General features: G+C 39.0%; 1 protein-coding gene across 4 annotated transcripts in view; it reads right to left on the reverse strand.

The window, feature by feature from the left end:
* Window positions 1-25879, reverse strand: part of PLPPR5 (phospholipid phosphatase related 5) — a 191164-nt gene that overhangs the window by 13833 nt on the left and 151452 nt on the right. For 3 of the 4 annotated variants that reach the window (XM_037403636.1, XM_037403638.1, XM_037403637.1), the window contains 2 exons: window positions 10306-10438; window positions 7748-7998 (listed from right to left, as the gene is read on the reverse strand). In XM_037403636.1, the coding sequence (XP_037259533.1) occupies window positions 7748-7998; window positions 10306-10438 (384 nt within the window). Of the gene's footprint in view, window positions 1-7747; window positions 7999-10305; window positions 10439-19887; window positions 20183-25879 lie in introns of those variants that run through there. The other variant, XM_037403639.1, reaches the window with a different exon arrangement.

The following is a 25879-nucleotide window of genomic DNA, read 5'->3' on the forward strand; positions in this document are numbered from 1 at the left end:
AAGCATGGTTACAGTTACAATAAATCAAGTGTAGGAAGTAGTGGCCAGAGCTTACCTGAAAAAAGCAACATCTGACAGTAATTTTATTTAAAACACTAGAGAAAGATCCATTAGAGGATGAATCAAAGCTTAAGCTTAAAATCACAGCAGAGTACTGCAACACATACATCTTCAGTGTACCTTATGTGATAAACAGCAAACTAGTAGCAAGTTTTCAACTAACACAGACAGAGCAAAATGTTTGAAAGAGTTTTATTGTGTATCTCCAACTCACCTTTCTCCTCTCTTCTTCCTAGACCATTTCAGAAATAGTTTCTCCCTTTGCTGACTATCCTTTTACCTTAGCTCCTTATATTTTCGCAGGTTCTCTTCAGAAAGTTACTCTTACCATGTGGAATGCTGATATGACAACCCCAACTTTGATTTCCAGCTTTTTAGCCCCACTGGTTTTCTTCAAGCTACAGACAGAGCAGTACTACTCAGCAACACTATTTTAGTGGGTCTCTGTACTCCTGGATACTACTACCATTACCCACATTCACACTACCTGCTAGAACATCTGGTGCTAGGGAAAACATTCCAATCTTTGGAATATGCTGGAAGATCACCAAATTTCAAATGCAGCTTGGGTGAAGTTAACACAGGGAAGTTGACAGGAAGCTATCCTCCATTTAATACTGTATTGTGGCATACTAAATCAAAATTATACTGAGAAGAAAAAAATCAACTCAAAAAAGAGTGTACCTTGTTTAAGGCAGGCTTCAGTGGCAGATTTCAGTTATCTATAACACCTGGTCATTGCCCATGAAGATGATCTCAATTTTTATGAAGTCAAAATATATTGTTATACTTGATTCTGCAGTACTTCAGTCAAACTTCAACATTTTAATTACAAAGCTAAACTGAAAAGTGCTCTGCAGAAAATTCTCAGAATCTTCTTACAATTAAGCATGTCCTTCATATCCCTACTCACACAAAGCACTAAGTGAGCAGAAACAACTGCAGACTCGTGCTGTGCCTCACATGAGTAAACACCTCCATTTGCTGAATCTCTTCCTGTACGTGCAGTCAAGATTGTCATGCCCAGTCCACTAATCAAAATAACCTGAGGGTTCTGCGAGCATAGGTACCATTTCTATCTTTTCTTTAAAGAACAGATACCACTGATGTTAATAGGATTATATAAAATTTTAAAAGAATCAATAGAAACAGGGTCATTTTTTTCTGAAAGAGTGCAGCAAAAAGCCTGTATATTTGCAAAACTCGACATAGCAAATTAGGCTTTTTCAAGGCAGGAAGGATGCCCATTTTTAAACTTGGCCTCTTGCAGCTCTAGTACAATATATTAACACAGTCAACTCAGTCAAAGATCCGATTTCCACTAAGAATAAAATATAATTAAGCAGTTGTTTTCTTCTTGATTCTGGAAGGAAAGCTATAAACCCTCGCAGTCAGTAATTGACAAAGAATAAATTTCTTGAAAAGATGACAAGATTTTTCTTCTCTTACTTTTCATAAATATTAAATGCAGTATCAACAAAGGAGAATGGCTCAGTCATTTAAAACATTAGTGGGAATGAATGACAAGATAAGTCTTTACATGGCTAAAGACGTTTACTGAACAAGTCCATCTCAGTTCCTTTTAGGAACTGAAATTGGGAGAGGAGGAATCTAATTAAAGAAATATTTAAAATTAGTCAACAGCAAGACCAACAGCAGAGATTTTGTATGTAAGGTCAGGGACTGATACAGTAGTTAGAATTAATTTTGCTGGCTGCACATTCTCCTGTGACACCAGATCAGCAGTACATCTCCTCTTGAAGAATATCTGCTATTGCTGTTCCTTTTTCCCTGAAATAAGATTTTAGTATGAAAAGATATGAACGTGATACCAGCAAGCAGACACTGGCAGAGCATCATATAAGGAGGTGGATGTTATCTGATAATTCTATATACCAATATTTACTAGATTTTCAGGAAAACATACACATTTAACCTTCAGTCTTCAAGATGCTGGAAGTGATGTCTTCAGAGAACCTCATAAATCGAAAGAAAAAATTTAATTGAAGTTGTTTTGAAAATAAGTATTTGAAAGTCAGAAGCATCATGATCACCAAAGACAAAGCTACCTGTGAGATTTCTGACATGGCTGTCTCATGTCATAATTTAAGGAATAATCATAGCGTTGTCACTTAGCTTGTACTGGGAAAGCTTTCAAAAGTATCATGTTGCAAGTCTGACTCATGTGAAGTACGTCCTAAATCCAGCGCAAACAAAATCATTCCAAAATACCAACCGAAGAATAGAAATTGTATGTCAAGTGATGGACAAAGTGGCCTGGCCTCCTGGGCTATGCTGCAAGCTCTTCCTAGCTGTCTTCTTTTAGCCATCTTCAGGCTCACCCACACAAACATCTACGCTCACGAAACACACACCTAAGAGGTCCCAGAGTCCCCTTTTAGTTACAGTGGAGCTACTCATCAGGCTGGGTGCATCAGCCAGGAACAAGGTTTATTTTCCTAGCTGATTTCCCAGCCTAAGGCCCAGGGATGTGGGTAGGAAGATCCTCTCTCTGCTTGCTGTTTTGGTCCTCCCTGAAGCAGATGGTCTGGGGGACTGACAAAGAGACAGACAAGTCCATTAGTGGGCAGAGAATAATGACTCATGAAATGACAAGCAGAAAGAGAAAGGAATCACTCTACAGGCACCTATCCCAGCCAGTGCTCCAAATATAAATTATCTCATGTTTTGTTTTGCTTTTATAATGTGTTGTTTTTAAAGAAAAAAAAATCTTGAACTATTAATGTAATATAAGTAGCATTATAGATATTCCACCTGATGAACACACAACTTTCAATAGTCATTATCCCTACAAGAAAAGACATACTTCGAGATGAAAAAGCTGAGAAAGCAGTGGCCTATAGTGGATGGTACTCTATAACCAGGTTCAATGTTTAGTTAGAATCCTGTTTGATATTCTAAAAGCTCTTCAGTTTCCTCAATTAATAATTGTTGGGTCAGGTTATTTCTAGAGCAAATCACAGTCATATTCTCAAATCATCTGGGCCTTTCTGCAACTGCCCACTGAAGATTTTTTTTTTTAGTGCTTTTGAAGCCTCCTCCAGTTTTCCTCATAAGTTTTGCAGTAATTATTGATGACCCTAGACAAAAATTGGCTTTCAAAGTCAGGGGTCTGGGTTGGCAAAAGGACAAGAAAGCTCCAGAAATGCTGGACCTTACTATTAAGTTTCCTACTATGAGCTCCCCACAGTTGTAACTAAACAACTAGAGAAGAAAAGAGGTATCCTTCAATCTACCAGGATTGTAAGCTATACCCAAATATTAATTAAAGCTGATTCAATCTACAGAGGTCATTATCTTGAGCAATTGAACTGTAATGAAGAACTGACTCACAAGAAATACCTAGAGGTCTTTAGATAAAAACCTGAATCAAATTGAAATGTTATTTTGCTATCCAGCCCGAAAGTAACGCAGTCAATGTATGAAGCCTGTGATATATGTTGTACAATCAGTATTGAGGGACTTTTACTTGCTGCACTAGATGCTGAAAAATAAATTCCAATTTCCTACCACTGCCCCTGAAAAGCAGCAAAAAAATCCTTTAATTCTTCAAGTTCCTAACAAAAAATGGACAAAGCAGACTCAATAAGGTGGTGCTGCTACTCCTTTTCCTCCTGAACACTCCCCTGCACAAGCCTATCAAAGACAGGCCTGTCACACCTCTGCCAGTTGCCCATTGAGCAGAAACCAGACAGTCACTTCAAGACAAAGGAAAGGTGAGACAACACCTACACTTATAGACTGGAGTGACATGGAGCAGAACGTCACCATGTTGCCACCACTGTGACCCAGACTGCCTTGCTGTCTTTTCACAGTGACTTATAAACACAGTGAACAGCAAAAATTATACGGCAGAATGCCAGGAGCAAGAACCTTGCAAAAAAGATGATCACTGGCCCAACAAAAGCTCTGCAGAGGAAAAAATTGTCAGCTTTGCCTGCTAGCTCTGCCTGAGGCAGTAGCTGAGGCCAAAGTTTCACAGTACAAAGCAACAAAAGCAGCCTACAGACTTCAGGGCTATGTCAACTGCCAAGACATTAAACCTGCTCCTCTATCATTACACATCCAAAGCAAGTCTGAAATGTATGCAGTAACACCAAGTTCAAACACTACCCTATGGACAGGTTGGTTGCCAGCTGCGCTTGTCCAATGCAATAAGAAAGAAACAACGAAAAAGCAAAGTTTTATATAATGAACTAAAGTTTGTCTTGAACTACAACCAGCAATGACCAATCCCCTAAGTGCTGCAGCACCAAAGGTGATTAACAGTTGTCAAGTCTCACATTTATATCCATGGGAATAAATTGACTAAATCTTTGCACATAACTTTGAAACCCTACCCACCCCCTAAAAAAAAACCAAAAACAGAAAGAAAGAAAGAAAGAAAGAAAAAAAAAAAAAAGACTCATGACTTCTCATTTCTGTGCCTCAGTTGTGGAAAAAAACCCACGTATGTGCATACTTGGCTGCTTCAAAATATGCCTCTAATTGTCCAGGCTGTGTCAGCTTACACATATTAAAATGTGGCTTATACAATTATATTCTATTTAATAAACCTTCAGTGTTTGCCTTAACACCCATGGTATCAGATGCTGTTCCAGCTGAGAAAGGGTAAATTGCAATGTTGGTAAGAACTGAAAACAGATGCAGTGAATTTACTAACTCAACTCAAGCAAAAACAAACAAAAGATCTGACTTGAGCAGATACCTAAGGATAAATCTAGGTAGCAGCCAACTTGGTTAAAGATTTTGGAATAGATTTATAGTACTTCATTTTTAAGACTCTGGTACACTGGAAAAAAGAAACTTAAAAGTCTGAAGGTGAATGGATCCTTGAAAGTGTCTGTGTTTGGAGCAGGGTAGAGAAAGCGCCATAGTGCTGTGCTGCCATGCAACATTTCCACTGCTAAGTCTTTCTTGATAGGTACTCAGAGAAAGTAATGGAGGCAAACACTACAGAGAGGTCTAAATATTAGCAATACAATTGTTTGAAAAAGACTGTACTTTCAGCAGGAGGGGAATTCAGAGTTACCATAGCAGCCACCCACTCTCAAAAGAGGGGAGGGGGGAAAAAGGAAGACTCAAGAACTTAGATGAAAAAAGAAGCTATTGTTAACAAGACAATATGCACAGATGCTAGGTGATAAAGATGTGGCTGCACTTAAATGGAATGAGATAGGGGAATTATTAAATAAAGCATACACTTTGTTTTTAAATGGGTTGATCGGTGAAATCACACAAGTCTGTTGCTTAATTCGCCCCCTCTGAGACCAAGGACTCTGGATCAGCTTGTTGCCTGCTTATGTCTTTAAGCTGGTTTTGGTTTGCGCACAGCTGGCTCAAATATCCAGGGAGGATTCTGTAACGATCCTTCCCTTTCTCCCAAACATTTCAGTTAACTAAAAATAAAGCATATTTTGTATCAGAGATTATATGATCATGAAATACTAGCTGAGTAATATATGGAGATCTTTATGTCCATGCTCTCCATAACAGTTGTACCACAGCCCATACAAAGACTAGGCTACTGTTTAAATTTTCTACTCCAGTGAATAGTGATGAGAAAGTTATTATTCAGGGCCAGCTATCCTGATAAACATCATGACAGTGTAAGGACATGACCCCAAATATTGGAACACTGCACTTCTTTCTCTGTGTGTAATAAACAGTACTTTTAGCTGCAACCATGCAACAGGATGAAAAAAAAAAGAAAAAAAAAAAAGAAAAAGAAACCAAACCTGCCAACATTGCATCAAGGACCTAAATTGCAGTCTACAACTTAGTGGATACATCATAGCAATTCACTTTATTAGGCAGCCTATAAGAATTCAGAAATCCTGAGAGCAGTTTATAGTGCTTTAGTTAAATGATGACAGTGTCATGCATCATGCAGCAATACAGTAATGACACAGGATATATTAATTTCTGTGGTTACCAAAAGATTATAAAGTCATGAAACAGATCACAGCAGTTTTAGTTTTTAGTGTTGCTAACTGTATATCGATCACAGACACCATAAGGTTTGCATTAAGTATCCGTGCTCATGTCAAAAGCCATTGATGGTAGGTATTAGACCTTACTAATATCTACTTTTTTTGTTTTTAAAATGTATTAACACTATTTTCTTCCTGCTTTGCAGTAGCTGAACAGTTGGTTTCCTTTAGTTACTGTGACTCATGGCAACAGTGGAAATCCAACTTTACAGATGGATGAGAAAAATAGGAGCAATTAAAATGAAGAATGCTGAATATTTTCTAAAATAGCTTGTGCCAAATTTAGAGGTTTCAGTGAAGCAAAGCCTTAGCTATCTCCCCAAATAAAGGCAATACTATTAAGAGTCTTACACTTGCCTGAAGTTAGAATAGAACTTTATTGCTCATCTCCTATTTGCAGATACACTTGCCGTACTAAACAATGATCCACACCTCTTAGACATTGCTCACACGGAACTTTTAGTAAATGCTGTTGTCAGTGCTGCAGATTTTAAGCAACTGGTTCTAAATCCATATTCAGAAGCATGGAGTTGACACACTGTCTGTGGATGGGATTGGGATATTTGCCATGTTGGCAAGTATCAGTTTCCAGATCAATCAGGAGTCAAAAGTCAGCTCATTAAATGTATGCTCAAAAGCAATACACACACACACACATATATACATGTGCATATCTGCACACATACATACACACATACACATATAGGCAGGCTACTGTTCAAATACTGAGGGAATAATACTGAGGGAATTTAAGGGATGACTCCTGACATGACCACAAGGGTACACACACGCACACTTGCCTAGTTTCCCACTGACACTGCAAAGGCAGCCCTGAGCCCATCCAAAGGGCTACAAAGGACTGTGATTACCAGCGCGGGTCAGACTACAACAATGTGCACTCCAAACTAAGCCAAGGGGTAGTGCACAGAGTTACTTGAGATTCGTTAGCCACTCTGCCGCTCATCTGCCCCACCACATTTCTCAAAGCCTCCAAAACAGCTCTGATGCTGGACAGTAAACACCAGTTTTTACCCCAGGCCTGTTCATTGCTCCCAGTATCAGAGAGGAGAGAGAGAGGAAGGGCTGGATTGTCTTGTAGCCCACTTCATTACAGAGTAAGAGCCAAACGGACTTTGCATGTGCACTGAGGTACCTACAAATACCAATTCCGATACCTAAAGACATGCACAGATCTCCGGCAGAGATCATTTACATATGCCCACTCTTCTGCTTCACCCCACCAAAGAATATGGCTGTGTGCAAGTCTACTAATCTGTACTGCGTTAAAATATGAAAGGAACCCACTACCAGTCACAGGCAATCACTACCCTTATTCTTTATCACCCAACAAAGCCTCCTCCCACATTCTCTGGAAATTGGGAAGAAGTAAAACAAAAATCTGGTTATCCCAAAACTATAACCCTTTTTGGACAATGTGCCCTCTGTCAGCATTGCCTGAGCTTTCAAGGCTCAGAGAACCACTACATGTGTAATTGTCAAAATTAAGTCCAATGAATCAAATTCTCAAAGGCCTCACAGTAACTCATAGAAGGTTTACATATATAAAAATCAGCCAATAGTTGTCTTATCTCGCCATTCCTCCCTCCTCCACTCACAGCATGAGCCATTTGCTCTCAAAAATACAGTGACATTAAATAGTACAATATACTTACAGCCAGATACATAGCTGCATATATGCTTAGTGCTGCTTCTTTGGATGGAAATGTCTTTCTGGCTTTCATGATAAGGTCTGGATTTCCAGTACAGGCATGTACGCTACTGATGAACTGTGTATATTGTTTACATCCAAGTGCTGTATAGTTGGGTTTACAAAGTGCAAGAAAATGTGGTGCAAGATTCCCTGTTACTACTTGTCCAGCATTTACAAAGATGTCCGTAGCAAACAGTCCAAATGCGTAAATTCCTAAAGAGGGAAACAAAGAGTTAAATTTCCTGACAATTTCTCTCCAGGGCAACATACTATAGTATTTATCAAAGTAATATACCAGCTCTTTGCATTTAAGGACATGAAAAACCTTCACATGTATTGTACCCTGAAGACCGTGACTCACGTTGCAGATGGTACTTCCCTATACATCTGCAGCAGCAAGACTGCAATGTACCTGCACACCTGATCTCTCTCCATCCTTCAGAGGAACACACTCATCTCTTATACAAATAGCCCAATTTCCTAGACCTCATAGCCGTGAATCTCCACTGTTCAGGGTGGACAGCTATACTGGTACCTGACTTTTGCCCAGAAAAAGTCAAACAGAAGTGACAGAGGCAACTTCTTTACCCTATAAATCTGTCTGAGAATGAAGGAAGTTTGGCTCTGATGGAGAAGTAACTTGAAAAGTCATTAACACATACTGGACAAACATTTTCTTTCCCTTCGCAGCTGTAAAGAAGCTGAAGTACTGAATAATTCAATATTGCCATGCACGAGTTGTCTTCATCTGCCTGCTACTGGGTACATCTCTAAGCATGGTGTATTAGTCATAATATCAACACAGTAAGCTAAAGATCTATATGTTTGAGGAGCTACTTATGCTAAAGACCTTTAATCAGACACATCAGCAAAGCATTAAGCACATGTACTTGTTCATCAGAATGGAAATGCATGTATCTGATTACTTAAAAGAAAACAGATTTCTGCTATTCTGAGGTCCCTTTCTATACTTTTGGAAGCAGGAAATGAGCTCTGGGAGGAAATGCAGACACAGCACCATGACTGGGAGGCACAGCTAGCAGGTATGTGTTCAAATTCTACCTGAGCTACAGATTTCCTCCTGTATTTCCATGGGCAAGTCACCTTACCTTCTTCATACTTCAACTCACTGTGAATATAGCATGAGTTCTGGCAGTTCCCAACTTCATGGGGTACCCCAAGGACTTTAATGGATATACACCACAGCAGACACGATCCCACAGAAACATGTGCATTTCTGAAGGTCAGGTTTATTCCTCAAAGCTAGAGGACTGAGGATGATTTCTGGGATGATTCCTGGCTGGTCAGCAATGTCACACTGATGTTAATCCACCCTGAGCTGCTAGACACCGGGAACAGTGGATTGTGCCTAGCTGGGTGGCTGCACAGAAGGGCCCTTTCAGCAAGCCCCGCGGGTGTGCACTGCCCCAACACAGGTGGCCACATCACTTTGCGTGAATGTAATGGGTAGTGATGCCTCATCTGGTAGAACAGTGCAGAGGCCTCTGTTCATCCCTTCCTTCCCGATTCCTTTTTGCTTCTCTGAGCAAGGAGGGCCCACCAAGTGGTAGGGAAATGTGGGCACTGATTACACACAGAACAACTGGAGCAGGAGGAGCTCCTCATCATCACTCTCCACCTCCGCTGGAACTATGCAAGACAGTCTTGTTCTTAATGACTTCTAGCACTCCTGTGACAGCAAGCAATTATGCTCTTAGAAGGCTGGCACGCTGTTAAAACAAACACTGCAAATACAGACACAGCTGCACATGCCCTCCCTCCCCCTGCCACTGGGGCACACAGGAGGATTAGCTGCCCCAAGGCTTCGTTGCTCCAGCTGTTTCTCTTGGATACAACCATGAGTGAGAAGCAAACAACAGAACTAAGCCCTGCTGTAGCATCCCTGCACATATTAAAAAGCAGCACCTGGGAATATCCAATAGACATTTTGCATGGTGGTACTTCTCCTTCCAAACACATTTACAATGAACTAAGCAGAAAGGATGACATCTCATATCTACTGAAGTCAATGGGGGAGTTACAGCTGACTTCAGTGGAGCATGGATTTTGTATAGTTTTCTACTGAAGACTATAATACAATCACCAGGCTAAGAAAGTCCCTAAAAAGGGCTTGGCTTCAAATACAAATTTGTGTCCTAGTGCCTTGAACTTTGGCTGCTATGTGTGTGCATAACCAAAAGAAAAATATCAACTATAGTTATAGCACAAGGATACCTCCTTCCTCCACTGGACCCTATGCCCGGCCTGCTGGTTGTTTACCCCCTTGTGGTCTCAATTTTTTGTATTTTTACTGCTGTTTCTGCAACTGTTGGTTTTTTTTTTTATCCTAAATTCCAAGAAGCTTCATTTGCTACCCAAAAGGAGAGAACTCACTGCAACTGAGTTAAAACTACACATGAAATGTTGTACGGCTATCTGAATATTTTCCTCAGGTCAAAATTAAGACATAACTGATCACTCTCATCATTCAGAAAATGAAAGCAATAATTTTGCTCATACCAAGGAATCTGATGGTCCTGCGCACCAGTGGATTTATATAACAACAGTCTCCAGTTAATATTGTTTTTTCTTGGTTTTCAAAATCCTTTGTAGCTAACTGTAGACAAAACACTGCAGTTTCTCCAACGATAATCTTAGGGAAGGAGAAAAAAAGGGGAGAGAAATGGCACATCAGATTATAGCAAGTAAAATATATTAATATTACAGAGACAGCTATCTCATCTTAAGGAAACAAGACCACATTATTGAACCAAGTTCTGTATGTTAATCTTCTTATAAGGGAAATATTCTCTTTTAATGCAAATGAAGTAAAGCAAGCCTTTAAGTTATAAATTTCTATAACCAGGACTTGGAATTGACATAACATAACCTAGTTTTCAGGATGAGGGGAAAGAGAAATCTATTAGTTCAAGAACAACAGATCGCATAATGCACAAAACATGGACCAAATTAATGGCCTAATCCTGGAAAATTATGTTGAACATTTCAGTTCCCACACGGCTTTCACGGACACTCAGCACTTCACAGGGTTGAGCTCTAAATTCTGGACCATGGGGAGGGGGGAAAATCACAACAGAGCTCCTGTTCACATCAGGGGATTGGTTCGCCAGGAGGTACTTAACAAGGTTTGATTCATATTTTGCCAGCTAAGTTTATTAAGTCTGGCTTTAGCTTTGTTTCTCATGCTTGAGCAAAGTGTCACTACTGGTATTTTAACATCAAGCATGGCCTGTTTCACATTCATTACACCAAAATGAATGAAGTTCTAATGTCCACAGATTTTCACCATCCACAACGTGAATAAAGAAAGAAGAAAATCACAAGGTAAGAAAAATATAGGTTTTGAATGTAAAATATCCCCTTTAAGATTTGTATTTACCTGTACAGCAAAACATGATCTTTAATTCACTCACAACAATTATGGTTTAATAGCCAAAGCCAAGCCTTAAGCGTGTATCTATCTAAACCTACGATACTGAAGTTTTATGACAGGTAGCACAAGTATAATCAAAAAGAGTAGATCAGAAGGGTCAAATACTGACCACTATATTCCAGCTTTGATTCACTGTGGGACTTAAAGGCATGGCTCTTCCACCCCTTCTATATGAAAAGCAGTAAAGCTTATTGATAGGTACATCACACTTTGATGAACAGGAATGCAGACCACCAAAATTAACAGTCTTAACACTACACAAATACAAGAAATAATGCCATCAAATCTGATGCAGTGCCTAGATTTTTCTAAACCTTTGACCTAACAGGAAATCATAAAACTTTTCATATATCACAATAGGTCTGAATAGTTCCGCACACAGCACTGGTTACAAACCAGCAAAAAAAGCCAAACAACCAAAAAACCCCCACTATGGGTGATAGCTCATAAGCACAGTTTGTTGTCAACAGGAAGAATGCCATTAATGACCTTAGTTATTTGTAGATCAACAGAGTTGACTTTGGGCTAAATTGTGACACACAGAAAGGGAAAGTGCTTCTTATAAATAATGTGGCACAAATAACAAAAATAACTGTGGCAGCAAGCGTGTAAAAAGCAAAATTCAGTTTGTCACAGAAACAGTCATCATCTATTACTTTAGACTGGCTTCAGATCCTAGTGGAATTTTTAGATGAAACAGAAATCTCAATATCTGAACTAACGAATATTATCTCTCTACTTCGATGCAAGAATATTTTCAGCATAATGAAGTACAATTCCTTCATCTATAATTAACAAATGATTGGTACGTATACGAAACCTAACTCAACCTTGAATTCAAGGTAATAAAAATTATAACAATGGTAAGGAGAATTCAGCCCAGTGACCCCTACAGCTCTCATGAAAAAAACCCAAAAAGAACTGTTTTCGTATGATTCATAAAGGTGAGAACTGAAACACTACGATTTTTACTGTGAGTCACAGTAACTCCCTTCTTTCCTCTGGCATAACGAAACATCAAGGACATCATGAACACAGTCAGATTCTGCATTTTAACTGTTCGGTGGGGTTTTTTTTCCAAACTCAATATGTTTCAGCAAAATTATTGCAGATTTCCAAACTCCACAAAAAAGCAGAATCCAGCACAAAGGAAACATCTGTGATATACAGTGCTCAACCTTTTGCAAGAACACCAAGAGAAAGCGTGCCAGCAAGCTGAACTCCCCAGCTCTGAGCAGCCTCTGAATCTGCTGATCTAGGAATGCAGGCTCTTCTCTTTGGTTGGTAGGGAAGCTGGGGTTAGCAAATGGGTGCTCATTCAGTTACAGGAAAGGAGATCCTCACTTCCAGCAGCCTGTCTTCAACAGCTGCATCTAGGTTCTTGCTGCTGGCAACAGTTCTTCCTTGCTACAGCTTCTGTCTTTGATGGCAACGTGGATGAAGAAAATCCTCTGCTCCAAGAATAGCAAGAAGCGGTGTTCTAAGTTCTTAGCTGAACAAAAATACTCTTGGAGCGAGTACATAGGTGCAAGGGTCATAACAATGCAGAACTCAGCTAAAGACAAAACTTTTGCTATAGTAGGCTTAGTGCTTTGCTCTCAGAAGTAGTCAGAGTGGGATAATGCCATTGAGCACAACAGGCATTCATCTCTGTGCTTCTGTGACTTTACTTTGATGGAATCCTTCCGGAATTTGGCAATAAGTATACGTTCTGCATTTTTCTGTACTGGCAACTCAGCTAAAGCTGTTCTCCTTCCTCTTTCCTTCAGCACAAGCACTGCTCACCTCAATAATCAGCCTACTGATGTTTCAGAAATGGAAGGAATATCTTTTTCAGTCTCAGTAAGTCCCAGGAGAGATTCTGTTTCCCAGTGCAATTCCCTCCCCTTCTCCTCTCTGGCACTACTGGCAACAATCAGCTCCACAAGGTAGAGGAAAGGGAGGGCGATCTCTCCTTCTTGCCTGTTACCAGAATTTGCATGTCTAGTATATTTCAGGAAGCAAAAATTTCTGTATTCACTCACTAGGAGGACCACCACCACCCATTCCACCGTATGTGCAAGCTGCAACCAGTCAACAAATGACATTTGATGTAACAGAACTACTTGTGTACTTCTTGGCTAGAGTCTCAGGCAAAAAGGTTTTGGAATATTTAAAACTGGCAGTAGAGGATTGCAATGGAGAACGTGAAAGCTCCGACAACATAAACTTTTGGACAGAGCTACAAAAGTTCAGGTGTAAAAATACAATTTACAATGAAAAAAGTAAGGCTTAGAAGTAACTCCTACCTTATTCTGTCTAACAGGGTCATATTACTTTAGATTACTATACAGATTTCCTGAAGAATGATATATATTAAAATTCTTAGCTCACAGATATTTTAACAGCTGTTAAAAGCAGAGGCCATCCTTCCCTAAGGCTGAGGAAACCTTTTTGACACATAATTATAGCATGTAAAGTATAAAGGAAAAGAACAATTTTCAGCTGAAGACTAACACCATAAAGTACAGGCTTCCCAGTATTCTAAAGAACGTACGTGGTACATAACTGATACAAGAAGGAGCAAGACAAGAATGACCACCCTGCAGATATCAGCCTAAGCTCCAACAGCCAGTGATCAGGCCCTTGTTCCACTGCAGTGTCCCTCTGTAACAGGGAAGGCCCTCAGTCCTGGTTCACAATATAAAGTGTAACAAACAATACAAAAAAATCACCCTATATAAAGATATTTAATATTAATACATACCTCATAACTAGCATTTAGGTAATCCTTTCTTTTTACGGAAGCATGGAAAAGAAATATTAACTCAGCAAAATCTAAATTACAGGAAAATTTCTCATAACCATCTCCATGGCAATTGTATCCTGTCAGCAATGTGACAATCCACCGGACAACCAGGAAAAGAGTTTAGGAGGGTTGAGATCTATAATTAATATTTCTTCTTGTTTCACCTCTTAGCTCCTAATTAAATTATTAGCTCATTGATTTTCATGGTGGTTTTGTACTAGCAATATATTTATTGCCAACCACCCAATACCTGAACCTTTCCTTGTTTTCTGCACAGCATACAGTGCACATTCCCTACACAGAGTCCTTCCTCCCAAATAAGTTCAGGTTTTTTCTGTATTAGTCATTTTTCTGAATCCAGGCAAGCTGTTCCTAGTTTCAGCACTGCATCATGTCAATTTAGAAATCTAATTTGTCCTTCCCAAAATCATCCATCCAGTATATTCTTAACTTGGTTCTAAATTCTGAGCTCTTTTTCAACTTGAAATGTCAAACCTGACTGATTCCAAATATTAGAGCTAGAGCAGCTCTGACCTTGTTGATTTTCCAGTAAAGTGACTCCATAAACAAACTTCCCCTACTGTCACATACAGTTTACAACAGCCAGCACATATATAAATAAATGGCCTTATACCTGCACTTCTGAAATACTAATGAGGTTTATTTTATGCACTACCTTCTCATATATGATGTAACTTCCTATAAAAAACCCAGGATTCAAGTTAGAATAAAACATTCATTTGGATGACAAGATATCTTAGGGTATATTAATGCATTTAAACAAGATAAATCCTGAAATTTAAGGTTGATGATCTCTACTTGGGATTAGGAAAGAAATTTCTGTGTACATATTTGTAGATCTTTCCAGTTAACACCTATTTTAAGGTATACAAACGCTCATGAAATATTTCATATGGGCTAGGGAACATGGTAGAATACATGATTCTCTCTCTGCCAGTTCTCAGGGTTATGCTGTAGCTACAGCAACTGCTCAGATAGATGAGTAACGCTGAAAAGCAGTTACTGCATTAAAAAGACCACTGAATATTCATCCATGTTCTGATCTTCTCGAGAAGTTCAGTTGACAATACTGTGCATTGTAATTTCTCATCTGACTTCTTTTCGTTCATTGTATTTCTCTCATTTAGGCAGGACTTGAACTGTAACCCAGGCTTCTGTGAGACCACCTTCAAGAAATAATATGGCAAGGGATTGTCCTTTTGGGGAATAAGCATCTCAGGCCGTCCACAGGTCTACTTTTCTCTAGAAGGAACTTCCTCACACTTTCTTATCAGGCAGGAAGGGAAGTTGGGAACTAGAGCTAAAAATCTTGGGGATGATCTCTGCATCTCTAGGCAAATTGTTACCATTTCAGTTGCATGGTCTCCCCACTCATTTCACTTAAAAGTTGCCACAAAGAGCGTGGAGTAGATTTCTTTTAAAAATATGGCTTCCATAGGCTTTGTTGTTGCTGCTCTTTGTATCCTCCTTCTTAACTTCTAGCAAGACCATGAGCTATTTCTGGCCTATTTCCCCTTTAAAAGTGCCATTAACATACCACAGCACATGGTGGTCTCTAGAGTTTGGGAAAATCTAGCAGCATAAACCTTGGTCTTTAGTGATGCTGTAGATAAGCTCCACTCTCTACTTTAATCTAAAATTACTGTGCTAGGTGACAGCCCTGGCAAGAAAAGCAGCAACAGTATTTCCAGCAGTAGCAATTTCAAGTTCATTATGCAGAGCTTTCCCTTGAGGCCATTTTCTTTATGTTTTTCTTGTTCTCATTGCTTCTTGCTTGCTTAAACTGACAGCAAATACCCTGGTTGATTTTCAGTGAAGTACATTTTCTATAGTAAAAAATGACCTGTAGTTTTGAGGAAAATGAAAAAATAAATCCTAGATAAATCTGTCTGCTATTGATTAAATACGATATATCCCCCCTTGCCTTCAGCATGGAGATATAGGACCATACTGCATAGCAGCTTCTGAAGGTCTGGAGAAGAGATGTGGAAAGGAAATTGCTTTTCTAGAGAAAGATGTGAGAAAAAAAAAAAAACAACAAAACAACTCAGTCTTTTTTTTCCAGTAAACTTTGCTTTAAAAATATGTGCTTTCCATTTTTTGAGAAAAACCCAAAATTATAGAGTTCTTGCTATACATTTTGTCATGGCCATTTACAAAATTAAAATAGCAGTGTAAGATTATATATCTAATAGTCAAGCATCTGCTTTACTTGTATCTCTGTAGCGCAGAATATGGCTATATGCTAAACACTAATGTTGCCTCTGACAGGGATAAATATTCGTCACTGCTCTTTGTAATACACTGTACATATAGTCAGTATGCAACAATGGTAAAGGTTGCTCACTTCATGAAGACTTCATTGCTATGTGAAAGCAAGAGGGACATAATAACCAAACATTTATAACCAGGGAGCTTCAAGTGAGGCCCATGAGCACATAATCATAGAGACATCGACAACTTCATCATTCACTGAATTATCTACATACATTACTTCACCATATGACAGAAAAAGAAAATTCAGTCTCTCTAAAAGCTTCCTTCCCTCCCATTCTTTTTCTTTTTTTTTTTTTCTCCTGAGCAATTGATCGTGTATGCAAATGACATATCCTCTACAGCATGTCAGCATCACCCAACAGGCAAAGCCTCTGCACAGCAGAGGGAATCACACAACGCTGAAACAAAAGTTCAGTTATATATATATATAAAAGATCATTTTGAGAAACAGTTACCAGGACTCTGGTATTCAGAGTGCAACTAAGAGAAGGGCCTTGTGCCATCACCACACAGGGCCAGAGGGCCAGACATGGCTATGACACCAGGTCCGTGACAGAAGCAGAGGGGCAAACAAGCAGCCCCTCAGGGTGCACCAGCCCTGCCAGGCTCTGCCTTGACGGGAATATTTGCTCCACATTCAGCCTGCTTTACCTACTGCACTTGGCATTACATTCCCTACTCATGTCTACTAAACCTTTACATCACTGTGAGATGAAAAGTATCCAGCTGCTCTGCACTGCAGCTCCCCAGGGGATTAGAAATGGCCAGGACGCTAGGAAAACAAACTCAATAATGCTAACGTGGCAGCCCGGGGGCCAAATAGGTGTCTAGCACTTGGCTCTGAAACTAGCTAACTGCTGTCATCCTTTCACCACACTGAGACAAGTATTCTTGGTGAACACATACCAAGAGGTAGTAGATAACAGACTTTTGTGAGAACTCTTGCCCATCCACTAAGCTTTCCTAATTTTAAAAATGAATACCCAAAAGCTAGGAAATATTATTCTAGAGAAAATTCTAAACATTAAAAAAACTAGCAATTTTGATCTGAAAATGGTGAGGGGAAGAGAAATAACTAATTCAAAACTTCCTTCTAAAAAGCATCAGTTTACATTTCAAAAGGTAAAGTTACTTCAGGCAGATATAGTCCAGACAAGGTTCTTATAATAGGGAATTCATATGGGGTTTAAGCTGTCCTTATTTTTTTTTTACAAAAATGAGGATGCAATTATCCAAAGTTTCCAAGCACCACAGCTTCCCTCTACAAACACACCTCATTAGAAAGATGGGTTGTAATATGACCAGAGATCAACTAATTTTAGTCTCCTGATCTGAATGATACCAGAAAAAGGTGGCTGTCACATATAATTATTTGATTGAAGATTCTGAAGAACTTTACATCAACATTTTTCTTTTTTCAGGTGCTTAGCGTCAACCTTTAAAACACCATAATATTTGTGAATGAAAAACAGAATGGTCAAAGCCCTATCATTTACCTTCCCTATTAGAAGATTAATTCCATACAGCACGTTCAGCTATGCGCTCAGCTGTATCAAGGAACTCTTCTACTGGACTTCAAGTGATACATGTGAAAAGGACTGTGGTTCCTTATGGCCTGGCCCTGGTAAACCCCTTTGTTTCTTGCCTGCCCAGGAAAACAGTACTTTGTTCTGTCTGTTGAGGGAGATTGGTTTCTTAACCCTTCTGTGCACATTGAAAACATTATTCCTTGACGAGCACAATACCAATGCTTATGATATCCATACCAATTATCATTTCCAACAGTGATGTTACTTTATGCTTTAAACCTTTAGGTGATATACACAATTGCACTTTTCTACCCAGGATGAATATTCAATTGCTAAATTCGATATAAACGGTCTTTCATCCCTGTTTGAATAAAAACTGATTACATAAAAGGCATCTCTTAATGATTCTGGTCACAAAGCAGTGGTTTTACAGTCAGTATATGACTGGAGCCAACTGTTCTCAGAGGCTCAGAGGAAGGAGAATATCTGAATTTCCTGCTTTTCACACTGCCTTACTTCTATTTCACTTCTACTCCAGGCCAGCCACATTTTGCAGATACATTATTCCCAAGATCAGTTCAAGGAAAGCCACATTCACTGAAATGCCACCCATCATCGAACAACTGAAACTGAAGGACCAAACACTGTAGCAGTGTAAGCACCCTGCGCTTATAGCCTTACAGGCTGCATATCTGATCAATACCTGTAAGATTCCACAAGAATTGTTTTCTAGACTTCTGTAGCAAAATATGTGTGCCTGAAAAACGTACACACATAACTGTATTTTACTTATGTTTGTTACTGTAATTAGTATTTGTTTCATAATGATAAATTTCAACAGACGTCTCATTAAAATAATTCTGTACTTTTTTATTAAAAATTATCTTCACAATAGCACTCTTTGAAAGCACATAACTAGCTCCACTCCTACTATAATGGCCTCTGTATAAGCATCCCTTCCTTTACAATTATCTTAGGCTACAGTATAATTGCCAACCCACCAAGTACATTCAGGCCATTATGTTTTTCCAGTTGAAATAAAAGGAAACTTCCCCACTAAATTCAACAGGGGCTGGATTTGTTGTGAAAACCTACAGCATTCTAGATTAAAAGCAATATTTCAGCCAAAGGGGGGAAATGGACCTCAGCTATGAATGCCCAAGAAGATAATAAAACCAAATTAGGAAGCCAAGTCAAATTTAAAGGATAGTAGAAATAAGTATTTGGGAAAGAAGTTTACCAGGTCAGATCAATCAGAAAGAAGAGTCCAAAACTTTAATGCCCACTCTTGAGCCTATTACCTTAAAGTCATTCCTCTAACATAATACTTTATAGTCTTGACACTGCAAGCATTACTGCAAAGAATCCAGGTGTCATTAAAAATGAGTTAAAACCACTTTAAAAGCCATTGCATGGGAAGCATCTGATCTAGAGCTATGACTTTATTCTGAACTGTCTCACATTGGGTTTACTCGTGTGTAATACGTACATTCAGTACATACAACAAACCAGCAGTAAAACTACTGAGTAACAAACCCTGACAGTATTAATCCACACTTTAATACCTGTGAAAGCCAGGAAATAAAAGACCAAAGAAAAGTAGAAACTGCAACTTGGGACACAGTGCAACTTCAGTGACACAGTCAAAGCAAATGAAACTGTAGCTCTACCAAAGTTAACTTCTGAAGCTTCACTGACTTCAGGAAGACCATGATGATACTCCCGGAATTGTCACTAGAGATGCTGGTCAGTGAGAAAGGAACAGAAAGAAAAGGAGATCAGAAGTCCCTCCTTCAGATATGCCCCAAACAACTCATAAGCCCAGATACAAAACAACGGGTGACCATTTACCTGCATCTCTTTCTCTCCTCAGACTTGAAAGCTGCAATTTCGCAGTTATGTCTCCTTAAGAATGTTATTATAATAAATTAATATACTGAAGTGGTGTTTATTAGAAATAGAATCTTAATGAAGGCATAGAAGTGGGAGCAGAGAACTGTTCATGAGCATCCTAAGTTTTAATAATCACTTACCTCTTCTCTTAACAATGCAATGATAGTGAAGCAGCCAGCAAGCTTTTTCACAGAACATTGCACAGCAGTAGCATATCCCATTTGTCTTTGATACATATACATGTAGAAAGACTGTTTCAATAATGATTCTGTATATCCTGTAGATGAAATATGAGGCATTTACTTTATGGTTTTCTGCAAATATGACTTGCACCACTCTCACCACTCTTTCAGCTCTGCTACACAATGTCTATTTTACTGCTCCTGCCACAAATCCAGATGGCTGCAGATGTGCAGCTGGCAACACTATGTTATCTGACCCTGTTTAGGAGTTTACACAATGCAGTGCCTGAATTAAGAGGAAGTCCCAAGTGCCCTCATTAGCACAGCAGCCAATGAGCTGACACAGGAGCAGCAAGAGTGGGAAATTTTAGCAAAAAATTCCTAGTACAGGAAATGCCTGCAAGACAGAGGGGAGATTGTACACTTTGCTGTGAAGACAGCAGAGCATAAAAACAGCTCTTTTAGGCATGCAATGGTATTCTGAAAACTAATTACGAAGTCTATAGGCCAAAGTAAGCCCAGCTACTCTTCTTCACTATGTGACTGCATCTTCTTCCACTCCTAAATACAGCATAATGGTTTACCTTAACAAGGATCACCTCCTTTACACAGAATTGTAAAATAACAGTAAACATGTTGCTGGCTTTATCAAATATCTTCATAAAAGCTCAAGTGGTGAGAGAAGCATTTTAAGGATGAATGAGTCTGTTTAAAAATTTTAGATCTTGTGAAGCTTTGACACTGGCTGTCTTCAAGGCAGACTTTATAAGAGCTGGCATTTGGTCTTTGTAAAGACAATAAAGGAATATTAGATAAAATACATAATTATTATGTAAATGTACAAACATATATTGTGTTTTTCATCAGTGTTGATGTAATCTCTTATTATTTGAGCAACTTAAGACTAGAAAGAGAAGTTCAAAGTACGCAGTGTTGAAAGGTGCTTTCATACATTTGGTGATATGATAACCCTTTCAGGTATTCTGGTGTTGTGTACTAAACCTTTTTGCTATTTTCATTCAAAGTTTAAAACACATGTGAACTAAACTGCAGATACAAATCAACCTTGTAAACATGGCTATTTTCTGGCAGCATGTTGTGCATACACACTCACATACATAAATATATTGAGTTTTTTAAAGAAATATCCCAACTTTATGACTTCCTTCTAATCACACAGCAATCACAATCAATTCACAAATAAAAGAAATACTGAGTAAAACTGCAATACTGACTCTTAAAATGAATGAGATTCCATAAAAATATTTTATCAGCACCACACACGCTCACGTACACTGCTTCATCTCAGGAAAGCCTTGCTATTCCAAGTAGCACTGAAGTATGTGATTAAACTCCACAAATACCAAGATAATTAATTAACAATTAGTACAAACCTAGCTCTTGTATAATTCTTTTCATGCACAAATCTCCTACTGCTTTACAGAGAAGCCTAGTTTCACAGTAATCACTTAACAGCTAGGCAGTAAAGGCTCAATGTATATCCTGCTTGGGTGGCCAGATCCCTTTATGAAGTCGAAGTCTGATAGAGCTTAAACCCCAGCTATGTATGTTCATTCTGCCAGCTGCAGATGTCCACGCACTATTTACATACCCTAAGGTCAATCCGCCTAGAAACCTCATCTGCCGTTGCTAAATACTCTGCACAGTCCCCATGACTGACTGAAGCGCTGACTTCAGTCAAGCGTGAGCACTTCACAAAGCAGAGTCCCCATGGCTGACTGAGGCACTGACTTCAGTCAAGCATGAGCACTTCACAAAGAGGACCATCGTCACAGCCAGACTGTCCTTACCACCATCCACGTGAGCACGCTTGTGGCCTACAGTGGGATGCAGGACAAGCTCCTCATTCCTCCCTCAGGCCTCTTGGATGCTCAGACTCACCTGTGTAGTTTGAGTGCATGATGGCAGCAGCCTCATGGCAGAGCCCAGATATACCCCAACAGGTCCAAGGACACCCCCCATAGGAGCAAGAGAGGCAGAAACTATGGAAAGGCTCTGGACACCAAGCTCAACCTATGTATGACCAAACTAGTATTAAGCATGTGCTGAAACTCAGGCAGGTCCACACATTGCTCTGCACAGAGATGAACTAATGCAAGGAGAAGTGCAAGGAGCACTTCTGCGATTGGGGAGGTCAGCCTTCAGACACCAGCCTGCAGCAGTCTGACCATACGAGGTCCCCACTTGTGAGCAGAGCTGTGTAATGGACAGTCTGTGCACCTACTCCATAAAATCCAAAGAGGTAACATGTCTTGGCCCAAGTCTCAATTAAAGCAGGTCAAGCTCAAATACTTCACCTCATGCTCCCTGCAGGCTGCAAATTGCACATGGTTGCTTACTGCAGCTCAGCTGACCCGTGATTAAAAAGTCTTTAAGCAGAATTAATTCAGTCATGTCTGAGCCCTAAATTGCTATGGACAGGTCACAGAAATCCCTATTACTACCCAGAATAACTATACTGGGAAGCTGAGTTCCATTTACTGATTCTATTATTTAATACTTTAATTATAAAGAAGCAAAAGTAAAAATTGACCAAAGAAAATCCTCATTAATATTATTCAGAGTCTGAATGACAAAATGTCTATGGATCAGATATAGGGACAGCATGAAACCTACCAGCCTAAAACAACAGGTGTTTCAAAATGTTACGTAGAGAAAGAAAAAAGAATAAGAACAGTAGGATACTGTTGGGCTGCCTTCTGTTCTTGATAGCTTTTAAAAATTATTATTATTTAGAAAAGAAGAAAAGTCTAGTTTAGGAATGAATGTCTTCATACACACTCCTTAACTTTACATGGGTGACCCGCAAGAAATAATATGTGCAGAGAAGGAAAAATACCTTTTGTAAAAAGGAAAGCCCTTTAAAAAATAGCTATATTGCACTTATAACTGGTTTTACAGATATATTGTTAATGACATTTTCATATGAATATATAATGTATAATAATGATGCAATGGATAACTATGATATGTTTATATAATACATGCAAAATTACCGGTAACAGTGTCCGTTGTCCAGATGGTAAGTAGAAGCAGAACCCACAGCCTACTGAGTTTTCACCCAGTATAACCAGAGGGGGTTTTATGGTGCCTCATACTCCAGGAAATGGCATCCAGGATTGAGAGTCAATTTTGAAGCTGTACTGAACTATTTATTAGGTTAATAGTAGATTAAAAAAATCGTGATATAAACAGTAATTTTCTACTGATGACTTCTCAGTGCTTTACACTGAAAATAAATATATTCCAACCTTCCAACTGATCATCTAATAGAAGTGATCTTTGCAAAGCCAGGTTGCTGAACAGATAGCAAGGGCTATAACTTGCTCTCTAATATCACGTTCACTGCACTACGAGTGACTAAAGGACTAGCATGTTTACAATAGTATTCCTCATTAAAACAGCATGCCACATGTACATGCTTTCTGAGTACTGGAGATGTGGTATATCCACCTCAGCTAGGCTTTTTATTTGCCTTCTATAAGGTACCACACCTCAGCTAAATAAGAACCATTTATGTTGAAAGCTGGGCTATCACTCCAATGTATCTGAGAGATGCTGCAGGAGCATTGTAAAGCTTTTTAAACATCACACTGCTTTTAAGGCTGAAAAACACAGCTAAAGCTACTTACAATTCTACTTTGGCTGTCATTTATTATATATCATATGGACACCCATCTCCTCAATTCTGCATGATGAAGCAAGAATTGTTTGGTTGAGAAACTGATCATTACTTCAAGCCTACTCTTTTACATTATAAACAATGCATACAAATTCCCTAATCGCACAGGATTAGTTGGATTAACAGTTTCTCACTTAAACATAAGTGCATAATTTACAGGACAAGCAGGCATTCAGCTGTTGCAAACAGAACCCTGTCCGCCTTTGTTCACATCTGCTTGCCACTTTACTTCCAGAGAGCCCATCAAGGGATGAAGCATATGGCTTCGATATTGTTAGTGTTTGTAAATAGCATGCATAGCAAGCACAGCAGATATCATACATTCAATTGGAAGTACAAACATAACTTCTACAGTTCACATAAGCCATCCCAGCACAAGAGGAAGACAGACATAAAGAATTCCCAAGAAAACCCACAATGGTTCTGAATCTTTTGTTTCTCCTGGTTACAGCTCTGTTGGATTAGTGGTTTTACACTGAGATAAAACCAGCATCAGACTATCAAACCACATATTTGTCTTACGATGTGTCTCAACAGGCAAATACTGACATCTGGTATACAAAGTTACTGCAGACCTTAACAGTGTGATTTATTTTTTGTTCTTAAGTAAAGTTGCAATTATTCCTTCACAAAGGAAAAGCATGACATAAATTTTCCCTTATCTTCAACATCTCCTGCTGGCATTCCCCCCTTTCAAAACAGTGTTTTTCTGAAGTCCCCAGCATTCACACATTTAAAAAAACCAAACAAACCAACAAAACAAAAAACCAAAACAAAAACAACAAAAAGCCCCCATGTTTGACATGTCTTTTTTTCTTCTCCCCACCCTACTCCACGTGAGAATGGAAGAAGAAAACTATAAAGGAAAAGAAGCTGCAGCTATGCACACAGGTTGAAACAGAACTATGAAGAGAGAGATCAAATGTGCCCTTCAAGAACAACATGATCACAGAGTAAACAAAGTACTCTGGCAATTCCTTCTTCATGTAAAGTCTTAACAGCTGTCAAATGTGCCAACAAGAAAAGGACACGTAAATAAGCTTAGTTAATTAATAAATATTCCAGGATTATTGAAATAGGTCACATATCAAGGAGCTAAAGAGAGTTTCTCATACAAGTAAAACCATTTCCATTTTATTTCAGGGGCTAAGTTTATTCTACCCAATTCATACCAGTCTGGATGTGCAATTCCCATCTTCTGTTGCATTACCATTGTCATTTCAAAAACAGCATTAGGAGATGTTAAATTATTGCAGCTACCTACCTAGCAAAAAACTTACTGCTCCCCAAAAAGAACACCAGAACGGACCCGAAAGACCCACTTTGCTGGGCGATTCCTCTAACTTGCTGTAAAGGTGCATACAAATGAACACTTGAATACCTCACTGCATACTCTTCAAATTTTTTGCCCTGTAACACAGAGCTGCTAGCAACTGTGCATCCTTACATTATTTATCAAGTTTGCTTGATTTCTTTCTAGCAGAAGTGACAAAACAGCTTAGGCTCCTTCAGGATGCATAGAGGCCACTTCTGCTTCAAGTAGCAGAGCAGGTAAAAAGTCTTTGATTCTGCCCCTGTGCTTTAGTTTTTACCAATAGTATCAAAGTGTCCATAGAAACTAAAGCAACTTGGTACCAACCAAGAAGCAGAAAAATAATCAGCCTAAAATAGATGACAGAAACATTTGTGAAGGAAGTGCTTTTTTCTGACTAAGCTCAGGAATGAAGAGCATCTAGGGTTCTCAGGTATGAGGGTAAATTTACAGATTCCTGGGACAGCTAATTCATAGAGGACATTTCCAGAAATACTTTTCTTGGAACCTTAGTTCTACATTATTTTTTTTTCCCTTAAGTTATAAGAAACAGATAACAGAACATTTTGATGTCCCCAAACCGAATCACAATCCAGCACCCTTTTTCATGTTCAGCACTAAGTTATACCAGAGTAGAACAGTTTCAATGAACTACAGGCTAACTAAAAGCTGCTTTGAAAACAGCATTTTGAAAACTCAGCCTGATAAAATCTAATCAGTCCCTGATGCCAGAGCACACGAAATTATAGCTGCCAGAAAGAAAACAGGGACTAACAGGCTCACAAAGGAAGAGTGAGATAGGAGCACGCCCAATCACATCAGCTACATTTATGTGCTGGAAAGAAACAGTGCATCTCCTTCAGGTCTCTGCATATTCAACTACTCTTGAGCCACCTAGACCTGGAACTATTATGAGACCAGCAAAGACACCGAAG

Source organism: Falco rusticolus, chromosome 11 (assembly GCF_015220075.1).
Source record: "Falco rusticolus isolate bFalRus1 chromosome 11, bFalRus1.pri, whole genome shotgun sequence".
In the NCBI taxonomy this organism is placed as follows: domain Eukaryota; kingdom Metazoa; phylum Chordata; class Aves; order Falconiformes; family Falconidae; genus Falco; species Falco rusticolus.